Source organism: Protopterus annectens, chromosome 17.part0 (genome assembly GCF_019279795.1).
Source record: "Protopterus annectens isolate FY-2018-M chromosome 17.part0, PAN1.0, whole genome shotgun sequence".
Classification (NCBI taxonomy): domain Eukaryota; kingdom Metazoa; phylum Chordata; order Ceratodontiformes; family Protopteridae; genus Protopterus; species Protopterus annectens.
In genome coordinates, this window is record NC_056751.1 from 128,674,145 (window position 1) to 128,696,904 (window position 22,760).

Genomic DNA, 22,760 nt, shown 5'->3' on the forward strand with positions numbered 1-22,760 from the left:
CCCTTTTAATAAAATAATGTGATCCTTTTGATTTACAGAATCATTTGAAATGATACCATTTATCACATTTGTGGCATTGTTGACCAAAAGCTAAACATTTTTCCCTTTTAGATTCATGACCTCCACCACAATTATGACAGCTGGCAATGAAAGTAGGTTGGGTCCCATGCTTAGAGTTTGCTGACTCATTGTTATGCTTCACTGAGACTGTGTGATTTCCAGAGTTCTCCTTAGAACTTACTAGAAAGTTCTGGAGTTTACCAGTTTGTGCTGCAGGGGTTACTGTTGCTGCCATGTGCTTGGACCTGTTTCTTTTAACCATGTGCTGCATACTACCAACATGAGCTTTATCACTGTGCCTTCCAGAGCTATTCTCATTTGTAAGCATTTTTATGTAATTTTCTGTGAGCTCGTATATTTGACAAATCTCAATAGCCTTATTCAAAGTTAAATCACTGTCATGAAGCAAAATCTTTCTCAAAGCATTATCTTTTATGCCATACACACATCTGTCCATTATCAGCTCATCCCTTAAATCATCACATATGCAGGTTTTAGCCTAATTTCTCAGATTAGTGATACATGCTGCAAAAGTTTAACCTGGCTTTTGGTTCCTTACGTAAAACAAGTGCCTTTCCATAGTAACATTTGTCTGGGGGGGGGGGGGGGGGGGTTACACATTTCCCTAAATTTACGTCTTAAGCATGGGTCCTCCCTTGACTCAGCTGGTATAACAATATGACAGTTTTCCCCCTCTCCTGTATAGAAAACAGGTGCATACACAAAGGAGCATTGCCTTTCTATGGCTTATGACCCAGCTAAATTAAGTAGAATAAATGCCTTTGCACAGCCATCTTTACCAGAAAATGGAGCCTGTATGAAAATGTCGTACTCTAACTCACTCTCCAGTTCTCAGCAATATTACTGTCAAACACAAGTGTTCTGAGTTTCCGAAATCTGTCTGCCATGCCCCCAAAGTATACACAAACACACTGAAAATATGGCCCTTGTAATTAAGTACAAATAGCTTCTGTGAGCTTGTAACAACATTCAAATACACAATAAACTCTTCAAAATACTTTACTTTGTGAAATATTCTTTGCAATGGCTGTGCTCGGTGAAATACGCCCTGCAATGGCTATACTTTGCAAAATACCTTTACTGTAACACTGTACAAACATGCAAACACCTTTTTCACTCCTGATAACTCGAATATCTTTGCTTAATATGAAAAATACAGATTCACAAAGCATGTACTGAAAAATGCAGTCATTTAACCTTATTTTATTCAGACTTTATTTCAAACATTTTCTGTAGTAATTCGAATATTTTTATCTATACCTTACATATCGGTTTATGCGAATATCGTTTAGAATGTTCTGTAGGCCTCTTTTCATTATTTACAAAAAAGAAACAGTGCTGAGCAAGTTTTAATATCTGAAATCAGTTTCTGACCTGTTTTGCAAAGTACGCACATTTTGGGGTGATCCACTATTATAAATTCCACCAGCCCTAAGCAAATGCCTTAAATTGTTTTAGCCAAGCTGTCTCTATCTTCATGCCCTTTGGATATGCCGGTTCTGACTCCATGCCCTTTAGACATGCCTCTTCTGAGGTCGCTCATTCGTCTCTAACACATATAACAAGGCGGCTTGGGGCTTCGTTTAGATGCTTTAATATGTAGAAACACATCAGGATGGATAGCAGCATCATTAAATACGAATGAACTAGTTAATAGACAGACCTTTCATACATACATGCTTATATCTCAACAGCTAACTACAAAATGGCAATCAGATTTGGACATGCTCAGTATTTATACACTTGTGCAATCCCTTGGATAGCTTCCTAAAGGTATATACACATGGATCTAGGACGTTTGCCCGACTGAGCAAACGACCGAAATCCAAACAGCCGGGCATACTTACGCGAAAGTGATTTTCACCAAAGAAGCACTTTCGCATAAGTATGACTGTTGCAGAGGCTGTACTATGGTGCGGATAAGGGAAATTACCCTTTTCTCCACTGTAGTGCAGTCTCGGAGAGAGAATATTAAAGTAGGGGTGTGTGGGGGGCACACCCCCTGCTAAAAATGTAAATGTAGTTTTTTTTTGGGGGGGGGTTGTCACCCACTTTAACGAAAGCGCTATTTCGATAAAAGCACTTTCATTAAAGTGTGTTCGGGTTTTAATGATTCGGACGTTTGCTCAGTCGAGCAAACGTCCTAGATCCATACACATATACTGATCTACAGGAACTAACCCACAGATTAGACACTCTAACTTGGCTATGCAGTACAACTTGAACTGCTCCCTCTCACAAGCTCTAGAGTGGTTCTCCCATGTCCGTTAAGGACAACGTAACAGCAGCAGCAGAGGACGTGACTGAAACCCAGTCCATAGTTACTGGTCTGGGTTTTACACCAAAAGGAGCAGCTAGACTGGATAGATGGTCCAAGAGACTAGATTTGTCTACTGCAAAGTCACCCTTCAATGACTAAAACATCCAAGGAGCCAGCACTTCTCCCAGCTCCTTAATCAACTTCTTCATATTATGAGCAGGACAGGAAGGAACAACATGGGCAAGAGATTGCCCCATGTTCATGCTGAAAAATAATTCTGAGCAACAGGTAGCAAAAACCATTCTGAAAGAATTTTTTTTTTCAAAGAACAATTCCACTAAGCAACAAATGTTAAACTTACAAAACACCTTTAAATAGGACAAGTTCATAAATCTAGTAAAAAATACCAACATATGGCAAGGCACTACACTGACCAAGACTAAAGGTCTTTGTCAGTCATAGATTAAAAAAAAAAAATTCCAAAGTCAAGAAATTGTGGTTTGCATCAGCAAAAAAAGAGTTATGTCTTACCATAACGCTCCATTTGTGTTGTTGATTTTCATTCATTCATCACTGATGGGATGTTGGTTCCCTCCTCGGAAGCGAGTCGGCCTTATACTAAGCTCGCGCCAGCCAAAAAACTCTCAAGCTAAGCTTTTACTCATAGTACCCTTCTCCTTGTTACCTTAAATCGAGTTTGCCCGGTATTAGTAAAGCAGAGGCAGTTTCTGTGCAAGTACCCTAACTCAGCACTTGGACACAAAGAATCCCCAAGAGCCTTAGGAGGGGGGAGGAGGGTGGGATGTGATAAATGAATAAAGATCAACAAGACAGATGGAACGTTATGGTAAGACATAAATTCTTTTTCTGATGTTGTTAATCTTCATTCATTCATCACTGATGGGACAGAGTCCCCAGCTACCCTGTGTCACTTGGGTGACCCTTAGGGAAGAATATCCCTGAGCCAAAAGAAGCTCTTCTTCTGGAGACCAAATCCAATTTGTAATGAGTTATAAAAGTATGAGGATTAGCCCACGTTGCTGCTGCACAGATAACATCCAAAGAAGCTCTCGAATGCTTGAATGGAATGCCACAGAAGTAGCCATAGAACTAGTGGAGTGAGCTTTGATTTTCTGTGGTAACGTTTTTTTTCTCATGATAATAAATGAAGAGTATACAATCTCTGAGCCACTTAGATAGGGTCACCTTAGAAACTGACTTACCCATTTTAGGACCAGAAAAGGAAATAAATAGCTTATCAGATTTGCGCATTGTTTTTGTCCTATCCAGACAGAATCTCAACTGTCTGTGTACATCTAATGAATGCAGACAGTACTCTCCTTAATTTGAAAAATTCTGGAAAAAAAAATGGAAGGTCAATAGTCTGATTAATGGAAAAATCTGAAATTACTTTGGGGAGAAAGGAAGGGTTTGTCCGAAGTGATGCGCTGTCCTCGTGGAAGATCAAATAGGGGCGTTTTTTTGCATAGAGCGTGGAGTTCGGAAATTTGCCTAGCTGACATGATGGCCACCAGAAAGAGAGACTTCCAGGATAAGAACTTGATGTCACAAGTTGCTGCAGATTCAAAGGAAGGTTGTGTCAAAGATTGTAGGATTAATGTGAGGTTCCATGGTTCTATAGGTTGTTTGACTGGGGGTCTAATGTGAGAGACTCCTTTTTAGAAACGTTTTACATAGACGATGAGAGATCAATGAGGAATACCCAAAACCATTACGAAAGTTTGAAATAGCAGCTAGGTGCACTCGTGTAGTACAAGTCGAGGCACCGTCTGCAAAGAAATTTGACAAATAATCTAGTACTGCAGTAACAGGGGCTGAGTATGGATCCAGTTTTCTCTGCTTAGACCAAAATGAAAATCTCTTCCATTTGTCAAGATAAAGTTTTCTAGTGGATGGTTTGTGGGAGGCCACAATAATATCAAGTACTGGGGAGGAAAGGATGTTCAGCGGAAGTGGAGAAACCAAGCTGTTAGCTTGAGACTGGTTAAGTTAGGGTGACTCAACCCGTGGGGGTGAGAAATCAGGTCTGGATTTGGATCCAGAATCCACTGTCAGCATAGTAGGTGAGGCCGGAGAAAGAGGAACCATACTTGTTGAGGCCAGTAAGGAGCTATGAGGATCACTTTGCTTTTCAACTGAAGAGTTTTCTTCACGAATTGGGGAATCAGAGGAATGGGAGCGTAAGCATACAGAAGTCCCATTGATAAGCATGTCCCTCGGGGACTCCCTCTGCGGGGGAATTGGAGCCAAGTAGTTGCTGCATTTGTGGTTTGATGGGGAGATGAATAGGTCACAGCAAGGCTGGCCCCAACAGTTGAAAATTTTCATCGCAATGGACGAACACTTGTGAGGCACTAAAATACATCTGCTCAGCTTATCTGCAATCACGTTGGAATCTCCAGGAATATGCATTGCTATCAGAAAGCGGTTGGAAGCTATCGCCCATTGCCAAATTCTCATGGCCTCTCGACATAAGGGATAGAACGTGGTTCCTCCTTGTTTGTTGCTATACCAGACTACTGACATGTTGTCTGGTTGGATGGCAATTGTCCCAGAAGGAAGGACAGACTGGAATGCTTGAAATGCTAAAAGCGCTGCTCCCAGTTCTAGAATGCTGATATGCAGATTGGTCTCCACTGTGGACCATGTGCCTTGGACTGCCATTCCCTGAAAATGCACCCCCCCCCCCCCCACAATCAGGGAAGCATCCATGGTCACAGTTGCTCTGGACAGAGGAGGATGAAAGGGGCGTCTCCAAAGCTTTGTTTCGGGTCTTGTCCACAAAAGTAAGTCCTGTTTGCAACAATTTGTTATACAAGTCTGAAAGGACAAAGGGTGATGATTTGGGTACCACTGAGATAACAGAAGCCACTGAAGAAGTCATGTGAAGTTTTGCAAGACACACCACTGATGTAGAAGCTGCCATGGAGTCTAGCAGCTAGAGGACCTCCTGTGCTGAAACTTTGTTTTGACAGAAAATCACTCGGCAATGAAGCCTCAGTCTTTGTTATCTGTGGTCCAGGAGAGAGACTAAACAGGAGTGGGTGTTGAATACTGCTCCTATGAACTCTATGGATTGGGTCAACGTCAGCTTGGATTTCTTCCAATTTATTGAAATTCCCAGAAGTTTCTCCAGAGAGAGATTGTATTTCAGGGCCGTTACCAGCAGATGCTTGGTGGTGGCGGTAAGGAGCCAATCGTCTAAATATGGAAACACCCAGAATCCTTGCAGTCTTAAGTAAGCTGTTACTACTGCCATGCACTTGGTGAACACTCGGGGAGCTGTGGAGAGTCCGAAAAGCAGAGCATGGAATTGGTAGTGATTGGTTCCCAGCGAAGTAGCCTCCTGGAGCACTTGTCCATTTTGATGTGGTAATACACATCTGAAGGTCCATCCAGCACATCTAATCACCATTCCCCAAAAAAAGGGAGAGTGGACTGAACCATGACCATCCGGAATTTCATTTGGGTGCCAAAGTTGTTTAAATTGCTGAGATCCAAAAATCTGTCTCCAGTCCCCTGTCTTTTTTGGCACCAAAAAGAATCTCGAGTAAAATCCGGATTCGCATTGATTTGGTGGGACTGCTTGGATGACTTTCTTTTGACACATCCTTTTTATCTCTAGAGCTACTTTTCCCTCTGACTGGGTGGAACGTCCGGAATTCGTCTGAGTAGCTTTGGGTAAGAATTGAAAGAGGTGTTGTAGCCACTGGGTATCTTCTGCACCCAAGAATCGGTAGTTATCGACTGACAGGCAGCGTGGTGCAGAGAGAAACACCCCACGATTACTTCCAGAAGAAAGCAACCGGGCCGCTCTTCAGGTGCACTGGTAGTACTGTCCAGAGAAAGAGACTCTGGGTCCCTGGTTACGCAGGCCCCCTCTGCCTCAGTAGGGGCGTCTTCCAGAAGAGTTACCCCCTCTGCCTCTGGGGGTGAACTCACCACATGTGTAACGAAAAGGACCCTGAGACTTCTTATGCCACACCTTTCCACTCCACTGACTCCTGGAGAAGGAATGTTGGGGGGGGGGTGGAAAAGTGTACACCTATGGCAGACAAGGTCTTACTGTCCTCACACCTGGCTAGAGTGTCCTTCACTTTTGGGCTGAACAGGGAAGACACCAACTGGAGCACTCAGGAAGGAAGACTTAAACGGGTCAGCGAAATCACAAAGGCGCATTCATGTGTGACGTCTCAATGCCTGAACCCGCAGCTCTTGCAGTCACTTCGGTTGCATAGGATATTTAACGTCATGGACGAGTTCGATATGGATTCCAGGGTTGCAAGCTGAGAGGCAACTTTGTCACTTACCTCGTCAGACACCTGTCCTGATGAGAGGTCAGAAATTAAGTCACTTTGGAGCCTCGTAAAATGTGCCAAATAGTTTAAAGACTGTATGGCAAAAGTCGATGAAGCAAAAACTCGCTTCCCTAATCTGTCAAACCCCCAGGACTCCCTGTTAGGCGGATGAACAGTCTGGCTCTCCTCCTCCGTGTCCGCCACCACCACCACAGCATCTACTGGTAGACCTTTAGACCAATGTGGGCTCTCCTCAGGGGGATAGAATTTTATCTGGTCTCCATGGGATAGGCTCAACAGAGTCAGGATCCTTCCAAACATGCTGCACCAAAAGCTGTACTAGCTCATCTGTAGGCGGGGTCACCCATGATGTAGATGGACAAGCACAAAAGGCCTGCAGGAAAATGGACTCCTAAGAGGAAAGGTTTTTGGGCTTCCAGTCACCCCTCTGTTTCAACATTTCAAGGAGACATCTTCAGGGGCTGACCATGTGGACCCTTCTCATTCACTGTAATCCATATCCTCAGTAAGAGACTCCTCAGGGGAGTCTACGTGCTTCCTCTTGCACGAGTTCTTCCGTGGCACCTCATCAGCGGGAACTTCTGAGGAAGACTCGGAAGAAAGGGGGCCCTGCAGTAGGATTTCCTGCAGCTCTCATGCCCGATGTCCTAAAACGGTGGCTTGTGCCAGCTGCAGCACAAAGGGAGGGGACATCTGGGGTTCCGACACCGGCGGTTTGCTTCCCGAGGCAACAGCCCTTTCCATCGCTCGGAAAGTAGGCCCACCTGAACAGGGATGGGAGCCCGGAACAGAGAAAGGCAACCTTGGAACATGGGTCACACCCCAGCTCCACTGAGCCCACTCCCGAGAGAGAGGAGCCTCAAGAAGGATTGGTGCTGACAGGACTCCTGGCACCATGGACAAAACCATAGACAAGCTCTGAACCATATTCAGCACCAGAGAGCCCATAGCCCAATCCTGGATATGAGAAAGACCACGTTCCAAACGAGCCGAAGGACAAAGAGTTGGTTCTGGGGCCACAGTGAGGTCCACTAATGGCACCAAGGATGTGGATACCAAAAGTGGCATCAGAGTAGAAGACTTTGAAACCTGCAAGGAGGTCAAAGGAGAGTAGTAGTATGGAGTCCGTGGAGAAACACTCCCAAGTCCAACAGGTGGATGGGTCTTAGAGGGTGTAGGAATTTCCTGGCTGTCAGCAGCTGGTCCACAAGGTGCACCACATCAAGTTCAGAAAGGCTCCTGGTGGATCTAGTGGATATCTCCAAAGGAGACTCTGTCCATTCAAGGAAGGGGCTATATATCTGTCCCATAAAAGGGGTCAACTGATGGGGAGTATTGGGTCTGTGTTGCAGTGTCCAACGGCACTACTGTCTCAAGTCTGGAGACCGGGAGTAGTGGAACATCTATTGTAGTCATGGTACAGTAGATCGGCTCAGTGCCGTAACAGCGCTCCGTACCGAAGTGGGTGTGGAGGTGGCCAGTGGAGGCTCAGCTGTGAATGATGAAGTAGTTATGGGTACCAGAGGCATGCTCGGTGCATTGGCACTCGGTACCGAAGAGGGAGAGGCAATTTGTACCTTGGGTATAGATGGTGCTGTAGACATTACTGGTGCCGAAACAGGCGCAGACAAAATAAAGACAGTTGATGGAACAGAAGTCAGTGCCATAGAGACTTGCTTGGGCTCCGATGACACTTTAGGCATTTTTGGTTTAGGTGGCTTATCCAAATCACCAGAAGGTAAAGAAGGCACAGAAAGTGGTATTTTCTTTTCTTTCTTAGGAGGGGGAGAGCCTCTGAAAAGGGTGTCTTAAGGATGCCCTTCAGAATTAACTTGTTTTTGTGTTCATTCAGAGTACGGGCAAAAAACCCCTTGCAAATAGAATACGGAGGTTGCACTGAAAGATGAGGCACCCCCAAACAATACACACAGTCCTCATGAGAGTTGCTGTTTGGCATTTTCCTACTACATTTCAGGCATTGCTTAAAGCCTGACATTCCTTTCTTTTCAGATATATTCGACACACACATACAACAAACACCCAAAGAGGTGGCTAGAAGGGAGATTATATGTGTAGATATACAGTTTTTTTAAGGAAAAGGAAAGGAGGTGGAAATACTAGCAATGGTATTTAAGAATTACCACAAAGGGTAGGGAGAAAGACTGTACCACCAATGGTATTAAGGTTACCGAAGGGTAATTAGGAAAAGAAGTCAAAAGGAAAGGGTAAAGGCTAGCAATAGACAAAAATAAAAAAAAAAAAAAATTACAAGATACCCCTATCAAAACTCTATTAAATATAAAAAAATGTTCAACTTAGCTGAGAGCTGGCTTGAATGCGGCCTTACAGCTACGCGGCAAACGATATCTAAGGTAACATGGAGAAGGGTACAATGGGTAAAAGCTTAGCTCGAGAGATTTTTGGCTGGCACGAGCTTGGTATAAGGCTGACTCGGTTCCAAGGACGGAACCAACATCCCATCAGTGATGAATGAATGAAGATTAAAAACATCAGATCATAAGTTAGTTACTTACAGGAACATTAGACTTCTTTCGTCTCAGTCTGGTGATCGAAACAGTAGGATGGGTATCTTTTGCACACTCTACTGAGCTTTGAGGAGCTCTTAGACATCACTAATCTATCCATGTTGTTAGTCCTCCAGATTGAGTATGCCTCCATTAAAGAATACTAGCTTCAAGAAATAAACTAGATGCATTCCATAACCTCCAAACGATTCCCATAAATCTTTCAGGAAAGGACAGTTTTGGGAGTATGGTGGGCAGGATGCTCCAGTGCATGGATCAGATAAATCTAACCTTCAAGTTAATCATATAGCCTACATATTTCTCAGGTTCTGCCAGGACACTAGAACAACAGGACAGAATCCTCAGCTAACATGGGGACCCAACCCCAGTAAGCCTTTCAAGATGGTTGCCCCAACAAGACCCTTGCTCTAGAAATAGTCAATGCTGAATGTTTAGCAAAGGTACATAAAACCAAGTGGCTGCTGCTGTAATATCCTGAAGTTGGACATTTCTGAGGAAGGCCATCAATGTGGCTTAAGACCTAACAGAATATGCCTTTGAAGGAGCATGCAACTCAATGCCAGCCTCGTCCTAGCAGAATGAGACAGTCAGTAATCCACTTTGTCAAAGTAATCTCAAAAGTCTTGTGACCCAGTTTAACTGGCAAAAAAAACAAAAGTGTCACTTGAATTTCCTAAATAGTAAAATCATACTGGTCTGTGAACATCTAGGCAATATAACAGATACTCCCCTTTATTACAGTACTTCAGAAAAATTACAGGCAAATCAATATACTGGTTTAAATTAAGTCTGTGATGTAACTTTAGGTAACAACTACAGTTTCGTTCTAAGACAGACTTTGCCCTGATGGAACACAATACATGGAAACTGCAAAGGCAAGGTCTGAAGTTCCAAAACCTGCCTTTCCAAAATAATGGCTTAAGGAAAAGCGGTCTTACAGGAAAGGGATTTAATATCCACAGATCTGTCTGGTTCAAACAGAGGTCTTTTCAAGCATTCTAATACAAAATTGAGGTCCCAAGCTGTTGACGGTCTAGTTAAGGGAAGTCTCAAATGAAAAATACCCTTAAAGAAGGCTTTACAAGATCTATACGCAGCCAACAAATGATTTGAAAAGACAAGATGGCTGCCAAATGAACTTTGGCAGAAGAAAACCTATCGTCTTTGTCATATAATTCAATTAGATGAAAACCTCCTCCAGTACTGCCAGCACTGGGGAAACGTCTCTCTTCAGGGCCACAAAGCAAACTTTTTCCATGTACCCTTGTAAATCTTTTAATGGAATTCTTTTGAGAGGCCTTAAAGAGGTCTACTACCTCTGGGGGGAACTAAGGGCTCCTGGTCAAAAACAGGAACTGGAAGAAAGCAAGCCATTTGAATGATGGACTGAATATCCAGGTGAGAAATCCCAAATTGGTATGATAGCAGAACAAGGTTCAGTAGAAGAGACAGAGGTCTCTTCCTTAAATGCAACCACAGCAAGGGGAACAAAGTCTGATGAGGCCAGAATGGTGCTATGTGAATGAGTATGAACTTGTTCTTCCATTCTTTGGCTTTCTGCAGGAGTCTCACAATCAACTTAAGTAGGAAGAAGGCATAGAGACCACCAGTCGTGGGAGAATGTGTCTCTTGGTGACTGCCATTCTGGAGGAACTATTCTGAAAAAAAGAAAGTCCCTGGTGTTGAATGATGCAGCAAAAAGATGGCAGCAACTTTGTCTCCATTTTTTGAATATAAATGCTTGCCACTATGGCATTAACAGATAATTTGTGAGGAAGTAGAACCTGTCTGCTCCATCACTTTGTAATAACACACATATAGAGGACTACCAAAGTGTTGCAAAGCCAGTGCTCAATTCCATACACTTATTGCTTCTCTGCATGGAAAATAAGGTCAGGTTTCCCCTTGTTTCTATGTACAGAGAATAAGATCAGTTTCACACGCTGCTCATTGATGCACCATACGAAGCTCATGTTTGACTGTATGGCAAGCACACTCCAAGGGTGTACGTCCTGAAATGCCTACAGCCTACAACTCTAGAAGGCCTGCCCTCACCTTGACAAAGCTGATGCATAGGGAAGCATCTTCTATAGTCCACAAACCTTATACCATCTTTTTCATGAAATGACACAACCCAAGGGAAGGTGCCTTTGTGGCTATTATTTCTTGAGAATATGCTTGGAAAAAGGGAGTTCGAGTTGTCAAATGTTGAGAATTGATACATCACTATAGGCTTTTCCTGACTGAATCACTAGACACGAATACCAAAAAAGTCTTTCATACTTACAAATGATATATAAAATTCAGTACACACCACATCATACCTCACTCAGGAGGAATGAGCCTCCTTGAAACTGATTATATGCACATAACCTGTGATCCTGGGACTGCTTACACATATGCTGAACACAGCAGATCCAAATATAGTGAAAGTTTTACAACATGACATGCCCAAGATATCATTACTAAGTATAGCAGAAGCATTTTGGGGTAAAGCAGGAATGTAAATCAAACAAGTAGTACATAAAACTCAGATAGCAATTGAATGTGCCAAAAAAAACAAAAAAAAAACAAAGAAATAATATAAGGAAAAGGGTCAGAAGAGAAGGAGAACAAAAGTGAAAATTAACCGAGTGGCAAGTACAGAGTTCGGGAACAACCTCACGATGACCAACATCTGACATGCGAACAATTAAGGAGAGGTGAATCAAAAGGAAAAGACGAAAGGCTAATTGCGGCCCAGGACAGTGGACCAAGTACACATTGGTTTACAAAGTCAATTGAAAAAGTTGGAGAAAAAGACAATCGCAGGTTCTTTAAAACATAACTGGAAACAGTTGCACATCTTGTTGATGAGTGCGACAGTCTCATTGCAAAGTACCTGTACACTGACAGGCATAATAATGTGTCAATACTGTTGCACTGGGGATTGTGTAAACACTACAATGTAGATGCAGCTGAGAAGCACTGGAAACATAAACCACAAATCAATATAGAGGACAAAGTTTATACCACAAGGAATCACCCATTACCAACAGTTCAAAAAACTGATGCAAGAAAATCACATACAGTAGTCCATGAAAAACAAAATTAGCGCTGATCACTGAACTTACTACACCAAGCAATTACAGCGTCTTATATACAGAGACAAAGTCATGAAATACTAGAATTTACAAGCAGAAACAAGAGTAATGTGGGATAAAGACACCCACATAGTTCCAATAGTAGCAGATGCAACAGGTCTAATGCAAAAATAATTTATAGTCACACTAAAATATCTTACCAATATATGTAGCCTTTTATGAATTACAGGAGGCAGCAGTTCTTGGTTCTTTGGAAATCCAATCTTACAATAAAATCAAGTCTGTTGCAGATACTATAGCTATTAATGTGTGTTAGTTTTATACAAAGGGGTGTGATTTATCATTCCCTGAGAGAAATTGACAATATAACTATGTGAGGTGAAGGGCTAGATACTGGCATACACTCCATTTGGAATGATGGATGGGGTAGGTAAGTTTACACTATGAAATATTTACCTTAAGGGTACTGTATAGATGTGCTTGTACATATAAAATATATTTTATATATATATATATATATATATATATATATATATATATATCTGGAACAATAGCGGTGCATGGACATAATTCAATACAACCCCACAACAATCGTCCAAGCACTCGCTCATAACCACTTCAGTGGCAAATAAACCACACAAGGCAGAAATCATGTATTTAATCCAGAAAATGTACCAATGTACAAATAAACAATACGGACAAGTCCTCTAAAGCTGCAAACCGGTTTCACCATATACGAGTCTTCAGTGCAAAAATCTATAATAGGAAATGACACAACCCTCTTCCTTTTGTACTAGCCATTTAAGCAAACCGTATCACCATTTTTCATTGCCAAAATAAAATTCAATGTATAAATAAATTTTCAGCTCTACCAATTTTCGTTCTGTCCTGGTTTATATAATGCCCCCAAATGAATAACCCAAGTTTTTTCTTTATTATCTAAGATTATGTTTTTTCATCTGTGATAATCCATCACCCTTAACCCTGTCTATACCTACAAATATAAAAAGGGCCCCAGCATGTTCCAAATTATGTTTGTACAATGCACTCCTCAATCTTTTACAATTAATGTCACTGATGTGCAATGCTAATCTACGCTTAAAAGGTCTTGAAGTTTGACCTATATGGAAAGCACCACACTTGCATATTGCCATATATATAACCCAGTCTATATTGCATTTAATTAGTGTCTTGATGTCATACACTTTTCATTGTATTTACTGATGTAAACAATTTCATTCTGGATACTTTTCAATACATACAATTTCCACAAAATGTACTGCTTCTTAATGTTTCACTCTTTCATAATTTACTCATGAAGGAACTTTTTTATATCTATTAAGATATTCTCCAATATTTCTCCCATCCTATAGCCAAAATAGCAATATTCATCTAATATTTGTTAAAAAAAAAAGGGGTCAGTCTTTAAAATTGGCCAATATTTCTTAATTACTTCCTTAATTTTGAATGTATTTGTTCGAAAATTAGTAATACATCTTGGCCTCTGTCCCACTATCAATTTTTCAACCTTCTGCCTACTTGATTTTAATAAATCTTTCCTATCCTGTCCATAATTGAACACATATGCTTTATCAAGAATGGTTGATTCTAGAGCATAATGCCTTTTATTACAAAGAAGATTGGTATTTGGAAATCAAAGGTACAGAAATGGGCACTAATTTTGCACCAATATATGCTGACTTATTTATGGGTTTTTTAGAAGTCAACTTAGTATATGATGATGGGAATAAATACAAAATTTATTAATATGTGGCAACGATATTTGGATGACTGCTGGTTCATATGGGAAGGTTCTTTTGAGACTTGGATGGAGTTTGTGAACTATTTAAATAGTAATCAATATGGTATTACATTTATTGGTTAAATTCAACCCTTTAATACAGACTTCTTGGATGTGAATGTTTCTAAATTAATTGATGGAACAATGGCAACAGCATTATTTCGTCAGCCTTTTTTCTAAGAATTCTATATTGGAAGCCAGTAGCTGTCATCCTGCACATATTAGTAAGAATATACCTAAATCGCAATTCCTTACGCGATTATGCAGTACCAATGAAGTATTTGAAGATGAAGCATGTAAGATGAAATCTAGATTTGTTTTTAAAGGGGATATACTACAGATTCAGTCTCTAATGCATATGTGTTCAGTTCTGGACAGGATATGAAAGATTTAATAAAATCAAGTAGAATGAAGGCTGAAAATTTAACAGTGGGACAGAGGCCAGGATTTACTATTAATTTTGAAACAAATACATTAAAAATTAAGGAAGTAATTAAGAAATATTGTCCAAGTTTAAAGACAGACCCCTTTTTTGAACAAATATTAGATGAATATTGCCATTTTGGCTATAGGAGGGGAAGAAATATGGAGAACATCTTAATAAATATAAAAAAGTTCCTTCGTGAGTAAAATAGGAAAGAGTGAAACATTAAGAGGTAGTACATTTTGTGGAAATTCTATATATTGTAAAGTTGTACCTACAATTAAATCATTTACATCAGTAAATAGAATGAAAGTGTATGACATCAAGACACTAACTACATGTAATATAGACTTGGCTATATATATGGCAGTATGCAAGTGTGGTGCTTTCTATAAAGGTCAAACTTCAAGACCTTTTAAGCGTAGATTAGCAATGCACATCAGTGACATTAATTGTAAAAGATTGAGGAGTGCATTGTACAAACATCATTTGGAACATGTTGGGGCACATTTTATATCTGCAGGTACAGACAGGGTTAAGGGTGATGGATTATCACAAATGAAAAAAAAAGTCAGACAATAAAGAAAAAACGTGGATTATTCATTTGGGGGCATTATATAAACTAGGACTGAATGAAAATCGGTAGAGTTCAAAATTTATTTATACACTGAATTTTATTTTGGTAATGAATAATGGTGATATGGTTTGCTTAAATGGCTGGTATAAAAGGAAGAGGGTTGTGTCATTTCCTGTTATAGATTTCTGCATTGAAGATGCCTATATGGTGAGACCGGTTTGCAGCTTCAGAGGCCTTGGCCTTGTAGTACGTTTTCTGGATTAAATACATTATTTCTGCCTTGTGTGGTTTATTTGCCACTAAAGTGGCTAAGAGTGAATGCTGGACAACTGTTATGGCATTTTATACACATATATAAAAAAGAGAGAGGGAAAGGTTTGTTTTAAATCACTAATAAAGACTAAAGTTAAGTCTTGAGTGCTGGGATATGTCAAGCAGGGTCTCGTCTGGGCTTGATATGTTTGTAACTATGACTATTTTAAATGATACACAAAAGTAGTTCCCCTTCCATGTTTCCATGACTATACTAACAGTACAGAAAAAAAGGTAAGCCATGCTCCACACATACAGACTAGCCATAAAAGGCTTATATGTGAGTAGTAACAGCCTCACTTATAAAGCTGAAAGTATCAGTGCTAAATACTTAATAGTGTACTGTAGGGCAGAAAGAGGTAGGTCTATTTCAGTATACATTTTGCTCTGTAACAAATAAAGTAGAACTACTACTGCTAACTGCACAAGGTGTGTTTAGTAGAATATGTGAGGTTTACAACATTCTCTATAAATGTAATGCAATGTAAGGGGAGGGGAGGGTGGATATGGGCAAGGCTAGGTAGCAGAACAGTGAAGCTAGTATCTAAGGAAAATCATCTGCACAACCATCTGCATGGACAGGAAAGGCAACTGCCTGCAAGCAGAACAGAACAGCCCTTGATCTTAAGCTACTGGAGAATGCTGAAGGGCCACACCATATCTAAATGATATTTTGTTATGCTTAATTTCCAATTTATCAATGATCTGCTACTTCACCGCAACAATGGAGCGTGTGATGTAACTTTGTAAACACAAATCAGTAAGAGTATTTTTTTTCAAAGAAATTGTATACTGCTAGATGGGCATTTTTGTTTTACTCAAGTACCTAGTTCATTCTAGGTTTCTATCTTCCGTCTCTCTCATTTTTTTGCCATGTCTAAATGTGAAATGTGTCCCTGGAATTTTTTCCCCTTGCATAAAAACTGTTTCTCCATTATGTTTCTACATTTCTGACATGATGGCAGTGTCTTATTCCTGAATGTATTTTCTCTCACCAAGTATGTGATGTTTCAATCATGTATTTGATATTTACTGCTAATTTTGTGAGTATTTTTGTCAGTTCATGTTCAGCATAACTCACAGTGTTTGCTAGATCACTACACATTGGACTGTTAATCTTCTTCTCCATTTCTCTTGTCTACCGACCACTCTGTGTTGGGATGGTCTCATTTTCTTATGCATTCGCTGCTGTTCAGCACTTCAACGGATGGAAGCTACTTTGGCACATGTTCTCCACAAAGCTGCATAAACACTACGACTCTAGCCTCCAGTAAATAAAAAGACAGAACAAAGTGTACACATTCAAAAACATCTTACGATTTACCAATCCTGAAAACAGAGGTGTACATCAACTTCTGAAGGAAGGCTAAGAGTTATAGGCAACACTGACAGATTTAACCAATTTTTTTGCTGAATATAAAATGCATTAAAAATGATATAAAAAAAATCTTGATGGTTAAGATTGCTTAAAAACAGTAAACTTCAAGAAGAAAACAGCAAAACAAACAGTATCATGAAATGTACATAATTACAAGTAACACTTCCAAGGAAACAGTCACTTAAATCGATAACTGCAGAATATACGTAGTTAAAATGCATGCAGTACGCATGCTCTTGTATAAAACAAAGAAAAGTAAGAGGTGAGCTGAGGGATTCAATAATCATTTACATTTAGGCAAATGAAGGAAGGCTTAAACTCTTACACCTCAAAGTGAATAGGAGCACAGAAAGGCTTTCTAACACTACCACCATTTTAGAAAATAATATACAGTGATGTTTACCAAATGATTGAACACGCCATCACTTCCCTCATCCAAAAGGTCATAGTCTTCTGTAATGTAGGACACAGTTCTTTGTCTCTGGGGCTCAAGCTTAGAATTACTGTCCTGGGCTTTGTACCACTCGCTGAGTGTGTTCTGCTGTTTTTCTTCTGTTAAAGAATGCATAAAAAACAAGCAATTTAATTTAGACATTAAATACTCATAAAAGCAGTGCAAAACATCTTTTCACACTCTCAAGAAAGACACTAAAGGACTGATGTGAACTGAGTAAGGCAAAGATGACACATGGTACTGTGGATAACATGAATTTCAGCAAAATAAACCTGACTCTAAAGTACTTAGTGCACATGCACTTTACTGGTACTACAAAAACTTGGTATGAAATTTCCAAGATTACATATGATCTAGCTGCCTCTAATTATATTAACTGCTATAGCATTCCTTCACAGTATTCTGTGCACACTGCAGCATCTAGCCTTGTGTCCAAGCAGACCATTTCTGTTTGTCTAAAAATCAGTTCACCAGACAATAAACAAACACAAACTTAAAAATAATTAAATGTTCAAATACATACTGAATTATTCTTACTAAACAGCCATTTAAATTGAATTCTTCTCATGCAACCTAATTTTTAGAGGGAAGCTTAACGTCTACAGCTAAATACTAGACAAGATTCTCATGGCTGCAGAATCAATGTCATATGAGCTTTTCAGAGGTTAACACGGTTGTGTGCTGACAAAAGCAAAATACTCGTCAGTATCTAACAAGTTACAATCAGGCCACACACAGCTGTGTTTTCAGTAGAAAACTCTACAGTCACATGAAAGAAAAATAATACAATTTCTTATTTAAAAACAACAAAGTCATCTTGCTTCCATGATGACACAACTACCCATCTTAAATATCAGCTTCTGGCAGGGAAAGTACACCTGTCTCCAGTTACCATAACTGTAGATGTTCAAGTACACTGAAGTTGCAGTACGATTCTTGGGTCTTCCTACCATGCTGAAGCTCATAACTAACATGAATACCAGATGCTTTTCACCATCCCCCAGAGACAAAGTCTGCTACAGACAAACGTCAGAGTATAAAAACAGTGTCACGCAATGCCATCTTCAGACCTTTCTTCTGTAGCCTGAGTTGTCCAACTGTCCTGAGGTGGAGAGCGACCTTTCCAACCATCCCACCTATTAGGCAGGAAACCTATTTGGAAGTAAAGGAAGGAGGTGGGGATGATGAATAGGATGAAGGAATCCATCCCATCCCAAAGTACATTACACATATATATATATATATATATATATATACGTGTGTGTGTGTGTGTGTATATATATATATATATATATATATATATATATATATATATATATATAAAGACAGAAAGAGAGGGAAAGGGTACATTGATCTTGATTGAACTTGTGTGGTCCTAAATAACAATAAAGTTTCTTTGTATCTACTCTCAAAAATATTGTCTCACATACTGAATCCCGTAATGCTGAAAGTTCCAAACAAATCCAAAACAAATGGACCACCAGAAGTAGTATCAAAATGAAGGCTTTAATAAATACAACAGTAAAACAACTTGTAAGCATATGTAGGTTAAGAGTTTTCGTCATTATTACATACAGGACTTCTTAAGAACCATTACTTCACTCAACCCAGAAAAAGAAACAAATGCAGAACCACCCAGTTTCTAATGAGCTTGGTTTTGGTGGGGTAGGTTCTATGAAATGTGGGGATAAGGGAGATGAACAAGTGTTTGAGGTCCTGGAATTCCTTCCCTTTTTGTTGAAGGGTCTTGAATAGCTCAGCCACTTTAGCCCCAAAAAAGGGCAGAGGTATCCAGAGAAGCGTCCAGGAGTTTGGCCTTAATCATCAGGTAAGGGGTGTAAGTCTTAACCATGAGTATCTTTTAAGGTTTGAGGCAGAGGCTTCTGCAACATCATAGCTGCATCTAATAGAATGTCTAGTGACGTAAGACAATGATATAAAAAACAAAAACGGTCGTAGGTAAAAGCAAGGTGTAAAAAGGAGCCCAAACAAAATGAAAGAAAATGCACCGAGCTAGCACACTGAGAACGTTTATTAATAGACAAAACAGAAAATGGTGAGCGCTTTCACAAAATAAAGTTGCTTCATCAGACAACAGTAAAAGGCTTGCACTCTATTTAAATAGTCAAATATCCATTACTCAATTAACTAATTAGGGTTAGCAAGCTGTACACAATCAAATTCAAAAGAAGCTTACCACAGTGAATCCTACAATAAAGATGCATTATGCATATAATGTTACACACAAAGTTACTAAGCATCATACCTCTCAACCTGGAAACATCAAAAATCTGGACAAGGCCCATGAAAAATAGGTACAAATCTGTACACTGATTAACATCTAATTTGCATACATAATTATGTAACCCCACCCACTCCAGTGGAATTGTGGGATACCAACTTTCGAACGCAAATTGAAGAACAGACAACCAAAACATGGCACCAGAGTCACCCTGCAGCCATTCCAGTGTCCTGTTACCTGGCTATTTTGCCACATTTATTTACCATAAACACTACTAATGTATGCATACTGCTTTACTTCTACAATGATCATCATCTGGTAAACAAGGCAATACCATCTCGCAATGAAAATAGGCTTGACATTAAACTTTGCCCTTGAAACTCACATTCATTGAAACCCACACACACCACATCCAAAGAAAATGCATCTGGCCAGTGGTGGATAAAGATTACCTTTGGGTTGTTTTAACTGCTATTGTAGCAGTCTTTAAAATATGAAATAAATGGTCAGATGGCTGGGTGTCCTAGGGGGAATGATGTGCCCCACCATGCACAGCAGAAATAAGAGCTTGTTACACACATTAATGAGTAATTAAGCAGCCCCTAACATTAATTAGCAATTCCTTTAACATGAATACATTCATAGATTAGTACTAGGCTAACTGATTTTGTGAGCCATTTTTTAAGTCTAGCCAATCATCCCTTGTGAGACTCAAACCTTGCATCTTGTGTTTGTAAGGCAAACATTTTAACCATTAGGTCACCCTTCAATTATATAGTGGGCATGGCTCCACTGTTTATCCTTTATACATTTAGGAATCACTCTTGTCTTTTTGTTTGTCTCCTTTGCATATCCTGAGTCACCCATTTTAATAATTCCCCCATTACCATAATATTATATGGTAATGCTACAATATTGCTTCAAGTTTAGTAATCTGTAGTAAAAAAAAACTTTCCACTTATATCAGCATTATAAAATATAGTTTAAATATTTTAATAAACATCTGTGATCATTACCAAGATGTACAAACTGTACACATAATTAGCAAAAGTGATACAATCAGTATCAAAGCATTAGAAAATATAAACATCATAAACATAATATATACTATCTCTCAACTTTTACCAAACAATATCTGAATAAAACCTGAAAGAAAATTTGTAGAGGAAGGCCCCAAAGTAGGGACAGCATTTAAATATTGCCCTTATACAGTTAGAAAGTTCCTAGAATAAAATGATTTGTGTTAATATGCATTTTTCTGAAGGCTATGAAGTCTGAAACTTAAATATATGTCATTATTTAATGACTTCAAACCACAAATATTATGAGGAACAGATCAGAAATATGAAGCAAAAATCTGGATATTCTCTGAAAATCTGAACAGTTGAGAGGTATCATATGACTTATCCATATATTAACTGTCTCTCACTTATCTCCATTAAGATATTTGCTAGCTAATTTCCTTAAAACCACACATTTCATAGTGCTTCATCATCATCAGGTATGTCATACACACTCAGAGTGTTTAAATAACATTTGTAAAATATAATCAAAATTAAGTACTGCATTTCAGCAGGCAAAACAGCATGTCGAAAATCATGAAATGTTGAACATCACAGTTGAAAAACCTAAGAATATATATGAATATGAAAACTGGAATCTTCTAATAGTACATTAGAAGAATGCCTCTCAAAGTGAAATGTTCTAACCAAAACAATATATACATAACAAATAAACAAGCAACAAAGAAAACAAACAGAAAAACGACTTCCTTGCTCTTACTGTACCATTCAGCCTTCTGCACTACTTAAAAGCTTCAAGCTCATGTATACTTACAATCAGCTGTATTAGGCAATTCACTTTTTCCTCTGAACAGACGCCTCCTGTTTTAAACCAAAAATCTCATGACTCTAGGTTACATCTTTATCCCCAAGTACATAAAAGTCATATTTAGGGAAAGCTTGAACAGGGACTTGAATAATCTGGTCATCATAGCAGACAAAGTCCCATGGAACAGTGGAAGCTAATTTAAACCACTGCTGGGCAAAATATATTTTTAACAAAGTTGAGAAGCTTAACTTACATCCTAATTCCCTATCATACAAAATGCATCCTTCCATATAACTCTGTTTCTCTTAGCTACCAAATCAGCCAGAATACCTAATCCGTTTCAGACTAACTAAGCTACAAACTAAACTAACATCACCCAAAGCTTCCCCTTAATGTTTTCAGCCAGAGTCAGTGGCAGCCTGAATGCTTTCGCAATACCTAAAGAATTAAAAAAAAAATGCCAACTCTACCATTTTTGTTTTTAGCAGGTCAAACTTTTAAACCATTATCCAAGAGGCTGCACAGACATGACATCATACTCAATTAAATCTGCCCAGTGCGCAGACAAGTCATATTCAGAGACTTACATGACGGTGGTGTTAAATCTGCACTGCAGCACAGCTTGAAAATGACTCCATACTCCGTTAAATCTGCCCAGATGAGACGAGACGGGTATTCCATCCATATTCAAACAGAAACAAGCGCGCGAGTATTCAAGCAACTGAACGACATACAAATTGGGTCACGCACATCTCAGCTTAATTCCGACAGGCTGACGGAGCTGACGTCATCGCGCACGTGATGACGTCAGCTCCGAAAGCGCGGAATTTAAAAAAATAGCTTCAAAAATCGGAAACGAAGGGGTACCACTCGGGAATCGTGGCACCCCTTCACTGGGACCCCAAAATTCGGTAAAAACCGAGAAATTCGGGACGGTTGGGAGGTCTGCTAAGCATATATAACCACACTATATACAGTGTAAAAAACCATGTACATACATATATAAGAGATACACAAGATGTATATAGTGTGGTTATATATGCTTAGTAACTTTGTGTGTAACATTATATGCATAGTGCATCTTTATTGTAGGATTCACTGTGGTAAGCTTCTTTTGAATTTGATTGTGTACAGCTTGCTAACCCTAATTAGTTAATTGAGTAATGGATATTTGACTATTTAAATAGAGTGCAAGCCTTTTACTGTTGTCTGATGAAGCAACTTTATGTTGGGAAAGCGCTCACCATTTTCTGCTTTCTGTTTTGTCTATTAATAAACGTTCTCAGTGTGCTAGCTCGGTGCATTTTCTTTCATTACATAAGACAATGAGATGGTTCCTAGGTTCATACTAGGCTATCTGCCCTAGGGCATTTATAAGCCTAGCCAGAGTGTGTTTGGCTTTCGCCACCCATTTTAAATTTATTTTGCTATG

At 39.5% G+C, this 22,760-nt stretch overlaps 1 protein-coding gene across 1 annotated transcript in view; it reads right to left on the reverse strand.

The window, feature by feature from the left end:
- YTHDC2 (YTH domain containing 2) overlaps positions 1 to 22,760 on the reverse strand; it is a 1,963,388-nt gene that overhangs the window by 1,118,700 nt on the left and 821,928 nt on the right. The window contains exon 12 of the mRNA XM_044059160.1: positions 17,206 to 17,354. Coding sequence (XP_043915095.1) covers positions 17,206 to 17,354 — 149 coding nt within the window. The remainder of the gene's footprint in view (positions 1 to 17,205; positions 17,355 to 22,760) is intronic.